The 22,437-nt window shown below is 39.2% G+C and overlaps 1 protein-coding gene across 1 annotated transcript in view; it reads left to right on the top strand.

The window, feature by feature from the left end:
- Positions 1–8,978: 8,978 nt before the first annotated feature.
- Positions 8,979–22,437, top strand: part of WARS2 (tryptophanyl tRNA synthetase 2, mitochondrial) — a 38,919-nt gene continuing 25,460 nt past the window's right edge. Inside the window, exon 1 of the mRNA XM_066569642.1 lies at positions 8,979–9,321. Within this exon, the coding sequence (XP_066425739.1) occupies positions 8,995–9,321 (327 nt within the window). The 5' untranslated portion in view covers positions 8,979–8,994. The remainder of the gene's footprint in view (positions 9,322–22,437) is intronic.

The following is a 22,437-nucleotide window of genomic DNA, read 5'->3' as shown; positions in this document are numbered from 1 at the left end:
AAAAGAGGTCTTCCAATTTTTTTCCATCACTCACAATGCTTATTTTCAAAAATAATCACAACATTCCTACAGTATGGTTTGTGCAAAATTTTTGATGATGTTTGCTCTCAAATTTTTCATATTTTAAAATATTTTCTCTCACTAAATTCAAGTTTCAGAGAAAACAAAATATTCTAGAGTTAGATAGAATTTTCAGACTCAGGCATGCTTTCTGGATTCCTTACTCTCCATTAAAAAAATCCAGTGTACTCTCCTTAGCAGAACAATGCATACAGTTTGGTTACATATTTTACAGTGACTTGAAAGACATGTTTGAATATATTGATTTACTTAGAGATTGAAAATGAACTACCCATTATTAGACCTTTCTTTATCTCCAATCTTGTTAAAAAAATAATACGAAGTCCATAGAGCCAAGAGTTTATGAGGAAGAAGGCTGTCCAGTAAAAAGGGAGTGAGGGTGGAAAAATATAATATTTTCATAGACAAAATGCTTATTATTCTGTGACAAAAATTGTTGCCTATTAAAACTGTCAAATGAGAATTTTGTTCACTTAGTTTTTAAGTGGGAGTTAAGGCAACCAAAAGAGAAAGCGGCAAAAAGAATTTCAACCCCCCTTACAAAACTGGCTAAGAGCTCTGCTAGCTCACACAGAAGTAGAACTCTTTGTAACCTTGCACAAAGACTTTATTTCACTTGCTTCTTGTAATTAAGCTGGTTTGGTTTGGATGTTTTTCCTGTTGCATGTAATCTCGCTTTCCCTCAGGCAGGGCCAAGAGGCTCCTTGGTGGACAGCTGCCTCCCCTCAGCATGGCTGCTGCTCCCCAGGGCTCAGCGTGGGCCTCAGCTGGTGGCCACGTTGAGAAGGCTTTTCCCCATTGTTCCCAACGGGGTCTGTGTTTTATGATGCCTCACAGTATAGGCAGCCGCCATCTCCCCCGAGGGCAATGGCAGTTTCTGTTTCATGGAGAACAATGGATGATGGTGGCCAGTACAAAAGGGAACATCTCTGCATGGGGGGAAAAACAACAACAACAACAACCAAACAACTTCTTTTAGTTACAAAAACCAACAGCAAGTATGGCCATTCCTATGAAGCCTCTGGGAGGAAAGCACCTATTGTGCCAGGCCCTCTTTACAGGCAAGCTGAGAGGAAGGTGGAAGGCACTATGCTTGTCTTCTGCACCAAAGGGGAAACCAGGAGCCCTCTCCCTGGAGGAGTGGTGAAGAGGAAAGTGGACATGTGCATTCTCTGCACAAGATAAGAAGGTGGCACAGCAGGGAGGTTTTGCTGTCACCCCCAACAAATCTGGTGCCCTCAGCAGCTGGTCACTCCACCAGAATTAAGTACCAGTTCGGCATACAAGGGGAGAAGAATCATGTGAGCCAGGGGAAGTCCTAATATTTGCAGATAAAGCCAAGATAAGGGAATGCAAACAAGGGGGTATGAAGAACAATTGATGATGGGGGGCTACAAATCTGGAAGGATTTGGAGTTCAGAAAGGAAAGGGTGCTAGAATCTCTTTCAGCAGCCTTTCATTGCTCTGATGAAACAAAGCAGCTGCATACCCAGTCAAAGTGTCCCATAAACCATAGGTGGTTTGTGTTCCCCAGAAGGGAACACAATAGTCACAGCATAGCCACAAAAGTGCATATAAAAGGTAAAATAAAAACCAGAACAACTTTGAAAAACTTTGTCTAGGAATGTCATTAAATATTCACATGACAGTGATCTTTTTAGAGATAATTATAACAATTCTGCATTTTACGTACTTCATTCTTTCTAGAAATACACTTGGCTGTGCCATAGCTACATTTTTTGAAAAGAGTTTATTTTGGTACTTCATTATAGTCTTATTTTTTAGATTAATATGAAATAATCAGTAAAGTGTATATTGAACTGTACATTAACTGGATGTTAAATCATTACCGGGTCAACAGGTGTTAAGCTTCTAATCTCATTTTAGCAATTAGCATTTTTATTAACCACAAGGAAAAAAACAGGAAAGTGCTGCTAATAAAGTTTGCAGATGATACACAGCTTAGTGGAATGATAAACTGCATTGTGCTAGTTTGGTAGGAAGGGGAACACATTCAAGCAATGAGTCTGAACACACATAAATGGGGAAGGTCACACACCTAGAAACTAAAATACCTGTCACCCTTACAAATTGTGGGACTGTGGTAAACAATGACACTGAAATTGATTGATATTAGATTTAAAAAATTGAGCTCAGTTTGGTGCATCAGGTAACCCTATTCTCAAACACATAAATGTTATTTATTGTTCTATCAATCTGTGCATCATCTGCAAACTTTCTCAGTAAAGCTTCTATTTTTTTCTTAGCATATTGTTGAGAAGAAGCAGATGAATGATAATGAGAATAGCAATAGCATTGCAGCACATTTTGGTGCTTACCCTGAACAGAAGAGCTTAAAAAGCTGAAAAGATTAAGGAGTCATAATTGTAATTTAAAATGTGTAAAGCCTATTTTACAACAGTTGCGGGGGGGAGAAAAAAGTCTGTGCTGTTTCTTTAAGAAACAAAAATAAAAGCAGTCTTTGATTATAAGGGGAGATTTCTTAAACTAAAATGTGTTTTAGCTTAAAAGGCAATGAGGTTACACAATCTAAAACTGGAAAGTAGACTAATTTATATTGGAAATGGGGTATATTTAATGGAAACTGGAACTATTTATAAAAGTAAATAATAAGGTTTACATCAACGTCTTTACGTAAGTGTCTGGTGTCTAATGACCCCCAATTTAAATGCAAATTAGAAAAGCAGATCTCCCTGTACCCTCCTCTCACATCTCAAAGGATCCTTATTCCAACAAGCAGGACGAAGGATTCACTTCTTTATTCTTTCTAGATTGTCTTCTGAGTATCTTGGACAACCATGTAAGTCACGGGCAGATGTTCACACTGTAATATATCCTCTAGAGAAGGTGAGAGAGATGTCATATTAATTACCACTGTAAACAGCCAACTGCCAGTTCTCTTACTAAACTGAACAACCAGAGTTACAAAGCACAGGTTCAGACCGTGAATTCCTACCTATTCCTGAATTTTCCAAATCTGTTTGCTTACAAGAATTTTCTAATTTTGCGTTTTCTTTGGTTTTTTTCTATTAATTCTAGTATTAATATTTGAAGCCTTGAGTTTTTAATATGTTCACAGATATGGAAAGATCACAATCAGTTGTGTATACGTGAAGGAGATTTGGCAGATGAGGGAAATATTTTGGAGACAGAAGACCATCCTCACTAATAATGTTGCCCTAAGTGAAACTATTACTTGAAGATGTGCTTCCCTTTGGAAAGGAAAAATCACTGCTGTATACCAGCAAAAGTCTCCTCACTGCCCGAGACAATTACAAATTAAGAACCAACCCAGATGATGATTCTATCAAATTGTGTCCCAAATTTGTTCCAGTTTTGCAAACAACAGACCTCTGGGTTCAAAGGGGAGAGGGAGTACATTAATCTAGTGCAATATATTTTGGATGATATTTGCACTGATTGATATTAGTATATTGAAATTTTAAAAGGAAGGCATTTATGTAGGAGATAGGAAGTTCTCAGGGTAGCTTCTAAACAAATAAATTTCCTCCTTTCCAGGGCTAAATTCCTGTAAGAATACCAAAAACTATGAGAAAGTACTGTATATCTGGCCCTAAGTGTTTCTTACATCTTTTCTCTCCTTTTCCAGCCTTGTGTTATTTAAAAGGAGACAGATATGGACTATATATCAGCATCATTTTTTTTTTTCTTTCTGGAGTCTGTTGACACTGTAGTTTTGGGGTTTTTTTTCTGTGGATTTCATTTGACTTTCATGGAGTAAGTATGTCCGTTCACCATTCCTAATGACACTCCCTAAGAACACTTATCTGGACAACAATATTTGCATATAAAACACAGTTTCAGATACAAAAGACAGAAGTTATTAAAAGCATTGCTCATGTTACCCCCCAAAAATTGTTAACCATTTTAAAGATATACAAAAAGATAGCTCTCTGCTGGGAATAATTGAAGGTCTCCTCAGACATCCAGGCTGTATTACTCACCGGAAATACAGAAATGGGTTTTCTATTTACTGTAGTAAAGCAACCTTGTCTATAAACTCCTTATTGCTGCAAACCAAAGGTGTGTGTCTGGGGAGGGCAAGGTTTTCCCCTTGATGTTCCAGGACATGGAAATACAATCCTTTTTCAGAAACAGATGTTTGCAATAGAAAACTTTCACTCCACTCTCTTATGTTTTTAATCTGCTCATGACAGGAAACACAGATTCAAAATGAATGTAAAGAACACAGTCACCATAACTGATGATAATACAAAAGAACACGTAGGAAAGATTTTTTTTTTCCAAACATATTATAGGGAGAAAAGGTTTACAGATTTCAGAGAATTTTAGGTATTTTTATTTCTCAGTGGCTACCAACACTGTTGTTCCATTAACTTCAGAGGATACAGATCTCAACAATGCTTTGATACTACCAACAGTTTCAGCATACAAGAGACAGTACAGCTCTTCTTCCTGCTCTCTGCCACATCTTCAGCACTTCCAAGTGACTCCCCTGCTAAAGCTTCACTGAACAGACAGATGTATAAAAATGGCCAAAAGATTCTTCCATAGCATGTGTAAAATGCAAAATGAAGCAGGTAAGAGTAATTGATTCACCCTCTTCAGCCAGTCTTGCTGCTAACCTCTAGGATCTCAAGAATTATGAAGATGTGCTTTTTAAACTACATCAAACTACACATCTCAAGTGAAGTTCTTCATGTATGACAGTGTGAAGGGTTTGACTGGGCTCTTTCCCATGCTGTTTGGCTGCCTGTTCAAACTTCTCCTCTCACTCTTCTTCACATCACAACCTCCCTGGTCTCCCTTCTCCAGCTTGCCTAAATCTCTTTTCCTTGCTCTTTCATTCAAGTATTACCTTGCTAATGACAATCTTTACTTGTCAAAAACAACAATATTTGCATACTGATTTCTGCAAATTCATTTACCACTCTGTGTGTGATGCAATCTTTGATCTGTGTTCAGTTTTTTTTAACTGAGAGATATTTGGGGCAGGGGCTGTCATCTGGTGTGTGCTTGAATAATGCACAGCACAAAGGCATCCTATTTTAGACAGTATTTGAGAAATGCTGTAGCAAACAATAAAAACAATTATAATTACCCCTCCCACAAGCTACATTAAAATACATGATCACTCAGATATTGAGAAATGACAGCATCAATCCTGTGATGTAATTTAATTAATTTCCCTCTCTTCTTTTGTGTAAGTATGATGATACTGTCTCTAGCAATATCATAGTAGACATTTTCTGCAAATGTCTTGCTTCATTGAGTATTGTTAATTTTTTAAAATAATTTTTTTATCCAAAATGGTGTCCAAATCTTTCTTACCATAGGATTTCCTGTCATAATCCCGTCATTGAGTAGAAAGTTACTAATTTCCTTATACATTTTTTTTTTTGTTATTTTTATCAGAGGATGTGAACGATTCAAGAATATTAGTGAAATTATTTTGGCAATGCTGACTTGCAGACCTGTCACTCTGTCTTAAAGATGGGAGATAAAGTGCAGATAGAGTAAGCATAAAACATAAATCTTACATGTTAAATTAAGAGATCTCTTTCCAATATTTTATATTGTTTCATGTTTCTAGCATATGGTACATTGGAAGCATAGTGACAAAATAATAGCTTTTAGCTTGGAGTGCACAGAATTTCTGATATTTTTTCAGGTGAGGTACAAAAAATACTTCAGCACACATGATTTTTCACACTGGAAAGAAACAAAGGCAAGTTTTCAAAATTTATTCAACTTCTTGAACAATTCTTCCATTTTACACTCTGCTGCTAAAATGCAAACTTCTAATTTCTATGTTCGGTAAGACAAGAAGGCTGTGCATAAAATCTCTCTACACATCCCTAACTGATCCCCAGAAGCCTGTTCACATCATAGAATGTTACATGCTCCTATGTAAAGCACTGTCTCCTGAAGGCTTCATAAAAATAAAAGTTCTGTGGCCTGTATCCCAGCCACAGAGGTCTTCGTACCTGGAAAAAAGAATCAGACTTTCTGTTCTGCTTCTAGGACTTCCCGCATTGTCACTAATTACTTAACTGTGCATGTGCCTAGTCGTTTCTTAAATAATTTTACAGCTATCATATGTAGTTATTTCCCTGATTTTGATTGCTTTCTAAGCATGGAAATCCAAGGTGGACTTAGCAATTTCTGACTAGTAACCCAGTACTAAAAACTTGACTATATGAGCTACAGGACAGCATTAGAAATCAATTTATTTGTCCAACACAATCTCTAGATCTCTTGCAAAATCACCCTGTCCCATGGGACACACTGATCTGAAAGACTTGGTATAAAACTCTTGTTTTTAAATCCACTGTCAGTTTGGTAGTATTAAAACCAGCAAATTGCACTGGTGATATTTTGACTGAGGTCTGGTTTACCAAATTTTCCTAATTTGGGCTCTGTAGCAAATTCCTCACATCTCAACAGTCATGAATGTATTCATAATGTGCATCGGGATAATAAGGGTAGGGGGAAAGTGTCTAGGAATAATGCACAGGAGAGGCCAGAGGTGTTTTGGCAGCAGTGGGAGATTTCAGAGGACAATAAATACTAGCAGTGAATCCTTCTCCTTTCCTAACTTGCCTATCTTTCAGGATGCAAGCTGTCATCTCCTTGGGGATTCACAAGCCAGCCTCTTCCTCATCTTACCTGCCTTACACGTTCACACCACTCTCCTTCTCTGCCTGCACTGAGAACATCCCATGCTTATTCTTCTACCCCTGCCTAGATTTCTGCTATAGCAGTGGGCTCTTCTTGTGTTAAACAGCTGTTGTAAATATTGTATTGATTTTTTTTTGTTCGGGTTAAATAAAGATCTAAAAGTAATAACACAGGCTCAGTTCTTGTTAAAGAAAAAATCCAACTTTAATTCAACGTATTACTTAAGTTTCGATTTGATTTCAGAACATGCTTTGCTTTAATAGAGTCCTATTATCTGTATGATCATGATGTTTTTAGTGTTATTTACAAGTTTGACAATATTTGTGTCAACAGCATATTTAAACATAAATTATTCAGAATCTATTTTCAGATTCCCAGCAGCAGTATTGAGCAGGAAAAAGCACAGCTCACCATACAACTCTACTATAATGGGTACTTTTGAAGACCTGTCATCTGATCAGCCCTTAGCCATTTCATGTATGTTTATCAGAAATCTCTGTGATACTAAGTCAAAGGTATTACAAAAGTCTCAAAAATTTCACCTTTTATTGTTCCATTTATTACCCCAAATTCCAATAACCTTGAAAATTAGCACTAATGCTTTCTCAGTAGTATTAACTTCATCTTCATTTTTTAGTTTTTTATTGCTGAATTCTACATAGTTTTTTTCTTCATAATTTTGACTCAAACCAATATTTAACTTATTGATTTATAACCACATTATAATATTGATATTTATTAGATTCTGAAAGCTTTCTCCCTGGTAAACATACTGGAAAAAGATTTTTGGTTTGAATTATCTGCAACTGAAAAATTTTCTTAATGTTTTCTTATCACATTACATCAATATTCTTCACAACTTTTTGAAGGTAAGCTTATATTCCATTTGTCTCCAGCATCATGCTCTTCATGGCATCAGTTTAAGACAGCTCTACCTGCTCCATTTAATCTCCAAAAGAGATTAGTTCTAGTTGGGAGATGGGGTAGGGCAGCTGTCCATCCCTCCCACCATCAGGGATACTGCCTAATGCTCCACTCAGATCATATCTTCAGTCTCACATTAGTGAAGCAGCCACAGGCTTTTGTCCAACCATTTTTAGGTCTTAGAACTAGAAAATCTCAAAACATTCAATTTTTCAGCTTCTTCCCTGATGTTTCCCACGTCGAGTTTCACGTCATTTTTGTCTAGTTATGTTCTCAAAAAAGGCTGATACATTTTTCCTGAAACACTGAAAAAAAACATCAAAGATGAACATCATACATAGAAGTTTTCAGCTCAAATTATGCAAAATATTTATAGTGATGATGCAAATGATGAAAAAAAATTATATATATTATTTTTGAGTACAAGTAGAAGTTCTTAAAAAATCAAATCAATTTTTTACAATTTGTATCAGAGCAGTGCCTGGGAACGTAAATTAAGATTACGCTCTTATGTACTAAGCACTCTTCATATATGGTTTTAAAATAAAAAAATTGTCACTAATCAATGCATCAAAGTGAAAATAAATAAGCAGTTATGTAAATCTATAGAGTGTTTAACTTTTAAACCCAGATTTTAGAGTTGGGAACATTCCATAACAATATCCTCAGTGACAGGGTTGGAGTGGGCTACTGGAAATAATCACCAGTCCAATGCACGGTGCCACTGGTAACAGAGCTACAAGCGCTCCTTCTTTCCTGATGGCTGGTTTGTTTTCCCAGAGGCTGCAATAGCAGATTCCCACAGACACTGTCTCACATGTTTGCAGACCTGCAGAAGAGCTTGGGTTCGCATCACCGGGACACTGGCAACAAGCCTTTTGTGGCTTCCCAGCCTGGGCATTGAACTGGGGAGAAATGAACTGGGGAGAAACCAGGCACCTTTTGCACAGGAGCTGACAAGAGGAGTTCATGTACAACTTCTTCAGGAACTTGCCATACCTCATTAATAACTTCGGTGCTTCTCGCTTTGGTTCTATTACGTGGCGCAATGGAAGAGACATGGCACAAAGACTGGATTTGGGGACACGCTGCGTCTGAGGTGCTGGACAGCGAGAGCTGCTACTGCCTCGGCTTTCGGGCAGAGCAGAGCAGACTGCGGGCAGAAAGCAGCTTGGGGGGGGTTCTGCGGGGGCTGGCTTTAGTTAGTTTGACAGGACATGGAGAGGCGGGCACTTTCCAGCAGCGGCCTCGCTGCCTATCTCTCCGTGGAAAAGCTGCCGTGGGCAAGCCCAGGCAGCCGGAAGGATGCAGGGGTGGAGGAGGCCTCGGATGGGACGCGCTGCTGAGAGGAGCCGTTCCAAGGGCACCCCGCAGGTGAAGCAGGAGCCATGGAATCCGGGAAGCGATTACCTTCACTCCCACAAGGGCCTGTGCCCATGCCGCTGCCAGCGCCGCCCCTTCCCGGTAACCGCGCCCCGCCAGCGGCCGCTCCCGCACCGCGCCTGCGGGACATGCGCGGAACCTGCGGGGCTCCTGCCCCGTGTCCCTCCCCCCCGCCTCTTCCTTCCCGCCTTTGCCATGGCGACACCGAGTGGCCTGATCCGGGCCCTACACCGCGGGACCCTCGGCCAGGTAACCGGCCTGGGGCATCTCCCCCGCCGCTTCCCGGTGTGCCCGGCCTGGGACGAGCCCCGCGCTTCAGCCGCGGCCGCCATCCCGCTCCGTGCCGCGGGCCGGCTCCGCGCATGCGCAGAGCGGGGGGCGCGGGGCGGGGCTGGGCCGGCTCTGCCTCCCCTCAGGGAGCCGCGCTCCCCGCCGGCATTCCCGGTTCTCTGTCTGTCTCTCCCGCTTCTCGACTCGTCCTTCCCGCTTCCCGGCTGGTTCTCGCTGGCTCCGCTCAGCCGTAGGGCCTTTGACTCCGCGGGGCACTCGGGGAGCGGGAGAGAGGGAGGCCTGAGCCGGCAAGTGCCGGCGTCGTGGGGGTCGCTCAAGCGCTGCGGTACCGCTGCGGTTGTGCGAGATTTCAGCGTTGGTCTTTGCTTCTTGCCTTTCGATTTGAAATGCACCTACTGGCTACAAACTCCTGTCTTCTACAGCAGGAAGGAAGAAACCAAACCTCATAAGTGTCTGAAAGGATGTATGTCAGCCCCTCCCCTTGGTACTTACACGACCTTATCGGGCTGTAGTGTTTGAATTTCTTTAATATATTTGGGATTTTCACTGTAACCTATCAGGAGCCTTCCCCGCTCTCATTTCCCCCCATTCTATTAGAAAATTGAAATAAAGGGTCAACTGATTGCTTTGATTGTATTTTGTAAGATAACCTCAAGCAATCAGCCAGGTCAGGTAAGTATATATTCAGTGTCATCTTTGTAGGCAGCCTCCTTCATAGTTTTACACCTATGAATGGTTTGCCTTAGAAATCTAAATTTTTCTGTAGCTCGTAGCCTTGTTTTTAAAATAAGTGGAAGAATTTGATGACAGTAGTACTAACATTGCATCATTTTAGAGAATGTTTCCCCTAGTTGGACAATTGGCTTTTTCATTAAAATCTTGCTTTTGGCATGTCATCCAAATCCTGGATAGTATGGTATGTTTCAATAATGGAACACATTATTCAGAATGGTTGCCAGGGTAGATATGTCTCGTGTTACTTGTGAGAAGAAATAGGGTAAGCAGAAGATCAAAGATTCCGTTTCATGGTGTAATCTGTATTGTCTGTGATTTTGCAGCAAGTGGGTTCTGTTACTCTCAGCCATGGAGTTGATATTTTGAGCGCGTCAAGCTGTAACACACACTAATGCACAAAAAGTTGGTGTATATGGTAGTGAACCTTGTAAACTACACATTGCAGGGCTATTTCAGAACCAGGATTCTTAAAATTAAAAAGTCAAGGCATATTTCGTTTTGTTCTAAAACAGCTGATGACCTTGATTCTGCCCTTTCTATTGAGGAGGTAGAGTGAAAGCAAAAGAGGAAGATTATGCCATATGAAGCTCTGATAACTGATATTTCACTTAGCAGCTGTGTTCTTCCTATTAGTTGTTAGTGTGAGGCAGAGGTAAGGTTTCTGCTTAAATGAATTCTGAAACAAAAAATATATATTTAAGACTATGTTGAATTGTAGCAATATAGGAGAGCTAAAGAATCTCAATGTGGCATCCTCAATAAGCTTGTTGGGTGTTTCCCTGTCTTGAGGTGCTTTGATTTAATTTCATTTACATGTGCCTAAGTCTTCTTAGATTTCTCACACTTAAAATGTGAACAGTTACACTGCCCCTGTAATATGCAGCAAAGCAGGTCTGCCAAAGATACCTCAAACCACTCATTATTTTTAGAACTCAAATGTTCCTTGAAAAATGTTGAAAGGATTTGAATATGCTTATCTTTCCTGATGCAAATGGTGACTCTTTTGGCTCTGTTCAGTATCACAACAGATGCCCTCCCCTGCTTTCATTCCTCCAGCAAAGAAATCTCATTTTTCTTGCATAATAAAGAAATCTGCTCTGAGTGAACATGGCTCATGTTGTATTTTAATATTTACTCTGATGTGCATTTCTTTGCGACCTCTGAGTCACCTATCGGGTCAAGATTACTTACCAGGTGCTTTATAGCCTGGTTGCTGTTGCCATGATGTCTTAAAGGTGTGATAGGTCTGAAAATGTAATTCCTTCCTGTTATTCTTTAATGTTTTAATTTAAAAAATAAATAAATAAAACCCCCACAAAGTTAGTGTTGCTTCACAGATTCACAGAGTATTCTGGGTTGGAAGGGACCCACAAGGATCATCCAGTTCAACTCTTAAGTAAAACCCCATATGGGAATTGAAGCCACAACCCTGGTGTTATTAGCACCGTGCTCTGACCAGTTTTGTGTAGCTTCAGGTCACCCACACTCAAGTAACAGCAGTAATTTAAGTTGTTCCTCTGGTGCTAAATTTGCGAGTCCAGTGTGTTGTGGGATTTTGTCCCTTTTCTCTCTCATTTTTAAGTCCCCTCTTATGTCTGTCTGGAAAGAATTGCACTGGAATTGCAGTGGTACTTTCACTGCATCTTCAAAAGAATTGAGGAGGAAAAATGGCTTCCTTGTTTGCGCTCTTCCTGTTGCCAGGCTGGACTCGGGAGTGGTCCAGCTACTATAATAGACAAATTGGAACAGGTCATGTATTTGCTGCCTGCTGATGAGGAATATTCAAATTTCAAGCCGGAAAAAAAAAGTTTGCCTTCAAGCTTGAGCAGTGTGTCTACTGGCACCCTTATAGTTTTGATGTTTAAGTGTTCAATAATGCAGTCATAGTCACCAGAAGACATAATTTATGTGGCTTCAGCTTTGTTTCTCTGTAGTGCACAGTTCATCCCTCTGCTTGATTTACCATGCTGTGGAAAAGTTGCTCTGTACATTTTGGTTTACATATTTCTAGCACACAACTTAAATATGTAGGCATAATAAATGTGATTAAGAAGAAAGTAATGTTTTGTTGGAGAGATTCATTACATTTGGGGTATCTTAACTTTTAAGAGCTTTTTTTCAAATTCCCTGATTTACTGTTCTTCAGTGCTCTCTAAGCCAGGGTTATAGAAAGTCATTTCATCAAGTCTGTTTCTTTGATGAGACACTCTTAAAAATGGCAACTACAGGAACTCCAGGGAATTACTGATAAAATCATGAGAAATCCAACTATGGCATAACCTGTCGGTAGGAAAATTTAATCTAAAATGAGTCAGTTGGTTGTTGGTGTATGTCCTGATGAAACATGGATTGGGTTTAGTCCTGGCTGCGAAGGGGAAGTAGAAGAATGGCAAGGTCTTGCTTTTGATGGTCTCATGCATCACTAGATGGCTTTCAAGACACTCAGCTGGAAGGACACATTTAGATGTTATTTGCCTTCAAGAAATCAGGAGTCTTGTGCATAATTTTTCTTTTCTAGTATCAGAGTAGCTATCACTATTACAATTACTGTAAGGATACTCTAATGCCTGTATTGCTTTTCTTCCTGAGAATATCCTTTAAAGAAAACAAGAACTTTTCATTTTGCTACCTTTTCTCCTACCCTAGTCCTCCTCTTTGGTAGGAAAGCCTTGCCTTGCCTCCACACATGATCTGTTACAGTGTCTGTATTATTGTTGCTAAGCTGTACATTTTGATGTCCTACAACCTTCATCTCTTGTCAGCTTTCACAGGAGCGATGCATCAGAAAGTGGATTCTCTGTTAGCATTATGTAGTACAGAACTGCATCTTCCAGCCATAAGTGTTGATGTTTTTTTAACACAAAATCCTTTCCTCTTTGGTGCTAGAATTTAGTCTTTTTTTTTTTCTGGCACTCCAAGTTGGATTTGGTGTAATGGAGCTCAGGACACTGACTCTAGTCTTTAGTGCATGCTGTTCGGGTTATACAAAGAGAAAATGGTGAGTGTTGCACAGAAAATATCTCTGGTGAATGTTTAGTCAGGACCACTGACTAAGTACAGGATCTTCAAATCCAAGGAATCCAATATAGTGGTAATCTTAGCAGTTCATTTAGGAATGTATCTGTTTCTTTACCTGGGTCAATATCTATTTAAAAATACCACAGTATAAATCCCTGAATGTAATTTCTCTGGTTTGCTTTACAGTGGCCAAAGGTGGTGGTAAAATCAAGAAGCCTTTACTGCATTTTCCCCTGCTGTGGCAGCCTAATGAGTCTCAAGGCCAGTCAGACTAGTCTGGCATCCCTTGCTCTTAGCAAATCCACATTTGCTGTTGTTTTCCTCTAGTTATCTTCTAGGGAATTGCAAAAGATGGATTGTGTTCACTGAGTATTGATGGTAAGCAGACTACTTCACAGACTGTTCCTCTTTTCCTGTATTTTTGAAGATGGGAATGCCATTTTTCTGTTTTTGGTTTTCTGATACTTTGCTGGGCTTCTGTGAACCTCAGTGATTCTGGCCAATACTGTTGGTACTTTAAGAGGAGATCTTCAGATTGTTTGGGTCTGGTGAAATTTGATTTACTTTTTTTGAGGAAGTATTGTTCCTTCTGTATTCAGGCCACCTGATCACTTTATTTTTACTGTGCTAGTCATGTTAATGACTGGTCATGTTTCATATTTTTTAACAAAGATGGTTGTGAAAAAGGCATTTAGGTAAAAATTGAAGGGTTGTTTTGGAGAAGACCATTAAAATGCGTTTTACCAGATTGCAAATAAAATCTTCAAAATTTTTAGCTATGGTTACCATATGGGGCTGCAGAGAAAGGAAGTAACTGAAATTACCATACCCTAATCCTTAAGGATTTCAAAGATTGTAGTTAAAACTACAGTGGGAGAGAGAGCTTAGTTTTCAGAATCATTCAGATGTGTTATGAATGAAATGCAAACAATTTAAATGCATCCATGTTCCCATCTTGAATTTGTTGCTGTCACATAGGGGTCACTTTGTTAACAATTAATGAAATGAGTCCCCAGGTGCATGTAACAAGCTGCACACATACACAGGTTACTGCAGCAGGTCAACTTCAGAATGCCTGTCCAGACACTTGTGGGCTGAAATTGATGGATGAACAGGCAGATTTTTAAGTGCTTGCTCTGGATTTATGATTGTGACAGTCCCCTGTGTTGCATCTCTTTCTTCTAGAGAACATTAAGGTTGGAAGTAGCAAAATGCTTTTGACTGAGGAAAAAAGGCTGGAAATGCAAATACCCCTATGTTTCCTGGTGTCCAATATGGGCTGGTTAAATATATTGTAATATACAGGAGCTTTAGGAAAGATCGAAGTGATTTGAGAAGTTCTTTCCAAGTAAGGTAGCCTCTATGTGAATTCATTTGTAGAAATTGGTGCCTTTTATTTTTTATTTCCTATTTTCCTGAATTTTAACATTTTTTACTATTGTTATTGGGCACAGATACTGAAAGTTATTTAGTTACTCAGATCCTTATGAAATCAACTAGATTTAGCAACATATTCCAGCCTTTGGATTAAAACTGGTGTTTTCTATTCGGGTTGGAATGGAAGTTTTTCCTAATCAGTCATTTGTTTTTATTCTAATCACTAACTAGCTAAATAAATAAATAGGTAAACAATAGCTATATAATATAAATATATTTAATCCTCTGGGGAGACTGGCTTTTTTTCAGATAAAGCAGTGGAATAGTTCTTTATGCAAGAATGAAATCATTAGCTTTTGTATAATTTTCAGAATGGAAGGCAAGTTAGTATACAGTGAGAATATACATTTCTTGGATTTTCACTGGATTTGAGAGATCTCAGGTTTCCACACAGATTTATTAGACTTCCAGTTGTAGAGAGACTTCTTGTGATCTGCCTTGCCTCTACTGGTTTTTGACCACTGTTGTAGCTGCACAGAGAGAGCCCCACTGTAAACAGACATGGAGGATCTTTGAGGCGTGAACGCGTCCTATTCATTTCATAATGGAGTTCTAACAATAAAATCTGGCAAATATAGATTGTTTGAGCAGGAAACAGCCCTTTATTCTGGCATTTTGACAAGACTTGGGTAGAGTCCCTCCATTCTTTCCTCCTCTGGCCCTTGCTTTTAGTGTCTTGACTAAGCCTGTTTTTTCTCTTGAGGGACTTCTCATTTTATTAACGTGGTTTTGTACAGTGAGTTTAATGAAGGATGCTACTCTGGCCATCATGGATGTTGAAGTTTGGTGTGAATTTCTCCAGTGCATATGCTGAACAAGCGTTGTGAGTCAGTCTGCAGCAGATCACCTCTGTTTCTAGACAGCAGACTGGGGTCCCATTTTAATGCTGGCTCATTGGCAGATAGAATTTCCATTTGCTAGTACAGCAAGTGCTATTCTAGACACTTAACAATTACTTTTTCCATGACACAAGTTGTGGTTTATGCTGCGACTCTAATGTTAGATGAACAAACATTTTGTGGAGTTGACTCAAATTGCAGCAGGATCAGAAGCTGAAGTGAAGAAGAACCCCAAGTCAGTTAAGTCACCTTAGATCATAAATTTTTTTTAGTTTTGCTGTGTTTGTAATCAGTGAATTGAAATTGTTTTCCATTTGATTAATTGAGCCCTTGACTAACAGTATCATTCTTGGAAGCCCCAACTCAGACAAATCACATAGCAGATTTTATAATTTTCTCCTGTATCAGGCAAATCTATATATCCACTGGACAGGATTAAATGTATTTTTGCCCCATGAGATAGATATCCACCTTGAGAGTGCACTGAAGTTCTTGTTGCATGGGAGAGGAAATAGATACCTATTTGTATATAAGTATACCCACAGAAATAGACTATAAAATATATATATACTTAGTTTTTCATTTCCCTCATTCTTGTGCTGAAATGTGATGATTGCTACCAGAAATGAAGTATCTGCTTTTACTTTTAGCTTCAAGTTCTTTGAAATATGCTAGGGCATGCATCTGCTCCTTGGAGCTGGACAAAGCAATAGAGTGGTGAAGTTGACCCAGCTGCTTCAGTGATGTCTGCACAATAACTGAATGAAGAATAAGTCTTGTGTGAAGTTTAAAAAATAGGGGTTTCCTCAGTTTTCGTGGTGTTGCACGTAGTTCATGTTATAAACCCTTCTATGCTTCATTTGTATTTAGATTACACTTTCATAACTGTTCACACTAGGAATTTATTTTTGTTTAGGCTAACTGTATTGTTTATGGATAAGTGGTTTGGAGCTTTACAGTACAGATTAGAAGGTGAATTAAATGCTTCTTATTGGTATTTCAAAGTGTGGTAAACCCATCTCATTCACTTATGCAGGTGGGTGACAATATTTACATTTCTGTGCAGAAAGATCCTAGGGTTGGATAGGGCTATATTTCCATTTTTGAAGCGCAGAGTTTCTGTAAGATTCTTCCAGTTCCCAGAAGTATTCAGAAGCTGAAAGGAGATGAAATTGCATGCATTCTCCATTCTGACAGATGGAACATGCATTGTTCTGAATCCCATCATTGTTGTTTCTGATTACATACACTCTGTAACAATTGATTATTGTATATTGGTCTGTATAGTGTTGTCCTCAGTCTGGCTGACCTGTTAATCTCATTTGAAGGTTGTTGGACAGCGTTAAAAAAGAAAGTAAACTGCAAAAGTCTTCACAACTTCCTAGTCTCACCATCATCTTTTCCTTTTGCCAGGTGCATAGTTCTGACTTTGAAATCTTTGTGTGATAGCTGTACCTTTGGAAAGATATAGCAGTGTTTCCATGTTAATAAAAGATTCCAGGCTTCCTGATGATCTCACCTAAGATTCACATAGCAACTATTGCTGTCGTTTGCTTTCACACTTGTGGATGCTCCAATATCCCTGTCCTTTGGCAGTGAGATTGCTAAATTGCTTGTTTTGTCTTTATCCAACAGTTGGGAGCAGTTCTTTTAAGAGATTCTGCCTTAATCCTATGTGCCATGGACATTCACTTCTCTGCTTACCTGCATTGCTTTTTACATGAAAAACAGCAAAGAACTACAGGGAGGTACAAACTTTTAACAACAGAACCACGTTATGCTATCCTTCCTAAATATAATCTTTTTATAGCCACATCAAAGTTTCTTTCAAAGGTGGTCTTTGACTTCTTCTTGAATTGGGTTATCCATTTGCAAATATTTTTCTTGAAATCACATACTTGCCAAGATGTGGAAAGACTTTACTTAATAGGCATCCATAGGGTGCTTTCCGTTTGCATGGAAGAACAAAACAGTTTCAAACATTTCAAAGCCTCTTTGTTGCTTATGTAAAGGGAATGAGGGGTCCAGCCCTCTGAATTCCTGACTGAATCTCATTTTGCATCTCTGCTGGCAACAAATTAGCCCATGTAATTTCTGCAGTCAAGTTCACATTCTACTCTTCGTGCACTTCCACTGGAGTGTTTTTTTGGGTACTTTTTTTATGATATCTACATTTTAGATCTTTGCAGAGTTAAAGCAATGTCAGCACTCTGACTCTTGCTCATCAAAGATTAAGCCAGATCACAACAGCCAGAGGTGCTGTCACTCCCTCCAGAGAGACGACCATGAAACATTGTAAGTCTCCAGTATTCAGAATACTTGCCAGTACCCAGAGAAAATGGAGCACTGTACATCTCTGGGATACTAACAGTAAAAACAATTGGCTTTTTTTACACTGATATACTCCATGTGGTACATCCAAACTGGGAGTTGGTGATTTGCCTGGCTTTGTGTGGGCTGTTTGAATAATACAGGTAAGTTAGCAAGGAACATCTCATCTCCTCTTTAGGACGAGAAAAACAGTGAGTGTCACACACAAACTAGGGAACTTTTCATTTGATGTTTCTGGCCTCAAGCTGTCAAATAAGCAAGTCACAGCTTGCTGTCACCATTCTCATGCCACTTGGCTACATTCTCTTGACCTGAGCACAAATGAACACTTGTGTGTTCATTGTACCCTTCATCCATTGCTCATCTGTTGTTTGTCCTTTCTGTGGAAACAGCCCAGCCTGGTGATTTCAGGACCAACCTGCGATGATAACAACAGTCTGTGAGTATTGTCTAGCTCCAGAAAAAGTTTTTTAAATTCTCTAGAATTCCCTTATGCAAGTGTGATTATTATGTCTAAAAAACTTAAATCCATAGAATTCTCTCCAGTATAGACAAGGAGGATCAGCTGTAGCATTTTCTTTGTGCATGTGTGCATCATGAGGGAATTTACTGGGATTTCCACATTCTAAGGCCTCTCGACATCCATCAGGTGGTTTTAAAACTTTTCTATTCACCTGAGATGAATTTCATGCTGTGACCACAAGGTGAAAGTTTTTGAACAGCTGTGTTAATTTTGGCCCCATGTGAAACAAAGCCAACTTTTCCGTGCTACAGGAAATTGCCAAATAAAATAATGGAGAGGAAATGAACTACTCTTTGAGTTTCTAGGACAATATTCTGAAGAAATGTAGTAATTCCAAACAAAAAGTAGTTTTTAAAAAATATCCTTCTAGATGTAAGTTGATATTCTTTGTTTATATCCCATAGGGCAATCTTAGTAGCAAGCTGACTCCTCACTTGAAGAAAATATATAAAAAAATACAATAAAATCTCTTTCAGCTAGAGGTCAGAGAAAGAGCAAGAGTAATCAGATGGTTTTAAGAGATTTGGATACTACTGTGATCAAAAACATAAAACTTCTCTAATTTCTCTGTGAGGGAAGTATTTAGTTGTGGGGGCATTCTTTAGCCTTCTGTTTTGTTTTGCTTCAAGATGGTTAAGGTTTTGGTACTTAGAAGAGTGTAATATATTAAAATCACAGCAACCTTTCATATATCAAATAGTCTATAATTTATAAATATATTACACTTTTCACTGCATTTTGATAGTTCCACATGTATCTTGTAGCAAAATAAATGCTAATTGTTCACTTGTTGCTATTACATTTATTTTGTTGAGCAATGTATATTTCTAAATGTGGGTGTGTGCCAGTTTATAGGTGTTAAATGTTAACTTGTATTTCCCATCTTTCAACAACATAGAATGGTTTTTCAAAGCTTGTCAGTGTTCAGCTGCTATCACTGAAAAGGCCTCAATTCTTCCATTTTTGTTTAATGCAGTTAGAAGGAGTTGAATCTTGAACTGCCATAAGATCTAATCTATCTAAATAAAATTCTGATTCCTTTTCCATCCTCTTTGGTCATCTCGCTTTGGCTTTAATCACGCCTATGTAACACTATGGGCTCAGAGGACTAGATGAGACCCTGTTTGGGGTGATCCGTTGTTTCCCCTGGCCCAAAATAAAAATGAAGTGCCCATCTTTATCAACATACAACATCTTTATTTGTTTATTTATTTATTAATAAAAAACCTCTCTAAGCACTCATCTGAAATGTTTTGTTTTTCTTACTCTTGGAAACTTTTCTTTACATTTGATCTGAATCTTTCTCTACTTCATCTTAAGCTCATTGTTTAACACCTTTTACTTTCACAATCTTCCTTCCACTGGACTAAAAAGCCTTTGGACTTTTCCTGTTTTTTATTTGGGTCACTCATTGGACTTGGTTGAAATTCTATGGCGTCTCTCTACCACTCTTTTGAAGTACAGGACCTAAAACTATCCAACTTCTGCGACTTGAGGCCATCCTCATCCTGAGTAAAATGAGCAAATTGTTTTCTGTCTCCTGGATTTTCATCCTATTCATATATACCTGTGCAATTTTTGTTGTAGTTAGTAATGTGGTGGTTTTGGAGCTGCATGATATTGATTCATGCTCACCTTTTAAAATATTACAAACCTCAGACCCTGTTCTGTACTTGTTGCCTGGACAGCTGTTCTCCTTCCTGTATTTATGTGGTTGAGTAGACTTTTCTGTATAAATCTGTGTACTTTTGCCTGGTAAATAGCATACTGTTTTTTCAGACCATTTCTCTGCTTTGTAAAGATTATTTTGAGCTCTTACCATCCTTCCAACTTTGTTTTGTCTGCAGATTTAATGAATATTCCTTTTCATCATCTAGATTTCATATTTTGAGATACAAAGATATCAAATTTACCAGCACAAAACCCTGAAAAACTGTATTTGATATATCTTTCCCCAACCACTGTAAACCATCAATAAGTGCTGTTTTCAGGATATTTTTTTCTCTCGAGTTTCACCCCCAGTGAATAATATTGTATTCAAGGTGCTATTTCTCTATCTTGTTGGAAACTGAGATAGTATTGGAATTTAATGAAAAGTAGGATATAACCTTTAGTATTTAATTTCTATTCTAGCATCTCTTGTGCTGTTGCAGGCTATCAGTGTTTTTGAGAGGTACCAGTTCTTGATAAATACTGCTGTCTTCTGTTATTTCTGTAATTTCTTTGCAGTTCATTATTTGTTCCTGTATCTTTCCAGGAACTGAAGTTGAGCTGACTGATACAGAGTAACTCCATGAGGTTGCAGAGTGGAACACAAGGTTCTCTGTGATCTCCCTGGCCTGGTGCTTCCATGCCAGTGTGCTTTGTGGGGCTGCATATGGATCAGAAAGAAGCCAAACCTGATGGATGCTTTGGGCAGCTGCTTCCAGGAAGCACCTGTGCCTGAAAACTTTTTTAGTTGTTGCTGGTTCAACTACGTTGTTCAATGAACAGTCAACTACTTTTTATATGGATTTGTATCTTAGGGGTGTTCTTCACAGAGTAACAAAGGTAGTCCTGCTTATCCCTCTCCTTTTCCCTGGTGCCATCTCTTCCAAGCAATGCCTGCAGTACTGGAACTGTCAAATTCTCAGCTTTTGAGCATTAAGTGTATCATCTGATGGTTTTGGAAGCAGCGTGTATCAATCTGACCTTGCCTTGCCTGTCTGGCCAGAATGTTCCTGCTGATGGTTCAGGCTTAGCTCCTGCTGCAGCTTCCTGTCAGTGAGGCAATCAGGGTTAAGGTTGCATCAGGCATTATCTGAGGCCATTAATTGCAGCTCTGTGCATGCCTTTGAAACCCAGGAGGTGCAGAAGTAGTGCATGTTTCAGTGTGCATTAGACCTCTGTAGCTGGGTTATGGTTCACCTCTGAACAGGAGCTTTAGCATGCTGTCCTTCAAGTTGATGTGGAGAACTGTAAGGAGCACAGCAGGAAAAATAAAAACCACCAGGCTGTGTCCTTGCTAAGGAAGGCATTGTGGTTTAGGGTAAGGTTGGTGGCCACTGTTGGCTGCATGCAGACCCGGTGCTTCATTCCTTCACCAGCTCTGCAGAAATGTTAGCACAGGTTCTTGTCCCGGGCCTCTGCAGAGAACTGGAGCCAGCTCTTCTGAGCCAGGAAGCTGCCTGCTTCCTCCAGGTCCCTCACCAGAGGTTGTATCCCCTGTTCCACTCCCCATGGGAGGGGAGGGTCCGTGGCTGCCTCAGGTCCAGAGGAACCTTGTGGTGTGTGGTGGCAGAGCTGTGGCAGCCTGGCTGTAGATAATGCTCGGGTCTGTCAGTGCAGCTGTCATTAGCACCGGGAGTGGCACGTGGGGCTCATAAAGCAAATGAGAGAATCCACTTGCGGGATGCAGCGAGCCACATGAAAGGAGCCATTTGCTGAGTCATCTGTACCAAGGCAGCGTGAGAGGGCAGCCTAACCCAGCCGCAGCTTCATTGAGTTCTTTTGCTACCCCTAGAGGCAGAGTTAAATTTATAGGGTGGGGTTAGTATGTGCTGTAAATGTTCCTCCTTCCAATGTGTTTTTCATTTGAAATATAAATATTAAAGTCCTACTGAAGTTTGAGTGCATTTGACATTCAAGAAAGGGATACTAGGCAGTTCTGTTTAAATCTTAATTTAGTTCAGTTTCTGGGCAATGTTAATCTTTACTCAGAAGCTATTTATCTGAAAACTTTCTCTGGTATAAATATGTTTCTTTCTAATTTAATGTTAGATCTTTAGTCTCTCATTTTAAAAATTAAGCATGTTGAAATAGCATTTGTACCAGATGAATTTGACATATTAAATTATCAGATCAAAATAAGCACGTTTAAAAGTTTCTACAGCAAGTTTGCAGAGAAGTAATTGCATTAAAAACAATAAAGGAAACAAAGTATGTAATACATATGTTGCTCCTAAGTTTCCCTTTTCCTTCATTTTTTTTCTCTCTGTAACAACATTAATACTTGAATTGTCGCAATTAGGCTTTAAAATTTATGCTTTAGCTCGTAAAATGTGACTCGTCTGGCTTCCCTTCATTTTGCTGCTTAATAACTGTCTCAAGACAGGTTTTGCTAAGCCAGTGTTAACAGATGAGCATATTATTTTAGCAACCAGAGCTTTGAAGTTGCAAAGTATTAATAAGGGAAATAAAAAAATTGTAGAC

The sequence above is a fragment of the Molothrus aeneus genome, chromosome 2 (assembly GCF_037042795.1).
Source record: "Molothrus aeneus isolate 106 chromosome 2, BPBGC_Maene_1.0, whole genome shotgun sequence".
In the NCBI taxonomy this organism is placed as follows: domain Eukaryota; kingdom Metazoa; phylum Chordata; class Aves; order Passeriformes; family Icteridae; genus Molothrus; species Molothrus aeneus.
The sequence above is the reverse complement of the archived record's forward strand: the minus strand, read 5'-3'. Positions and strand labels throughout refer to the sequence as shown.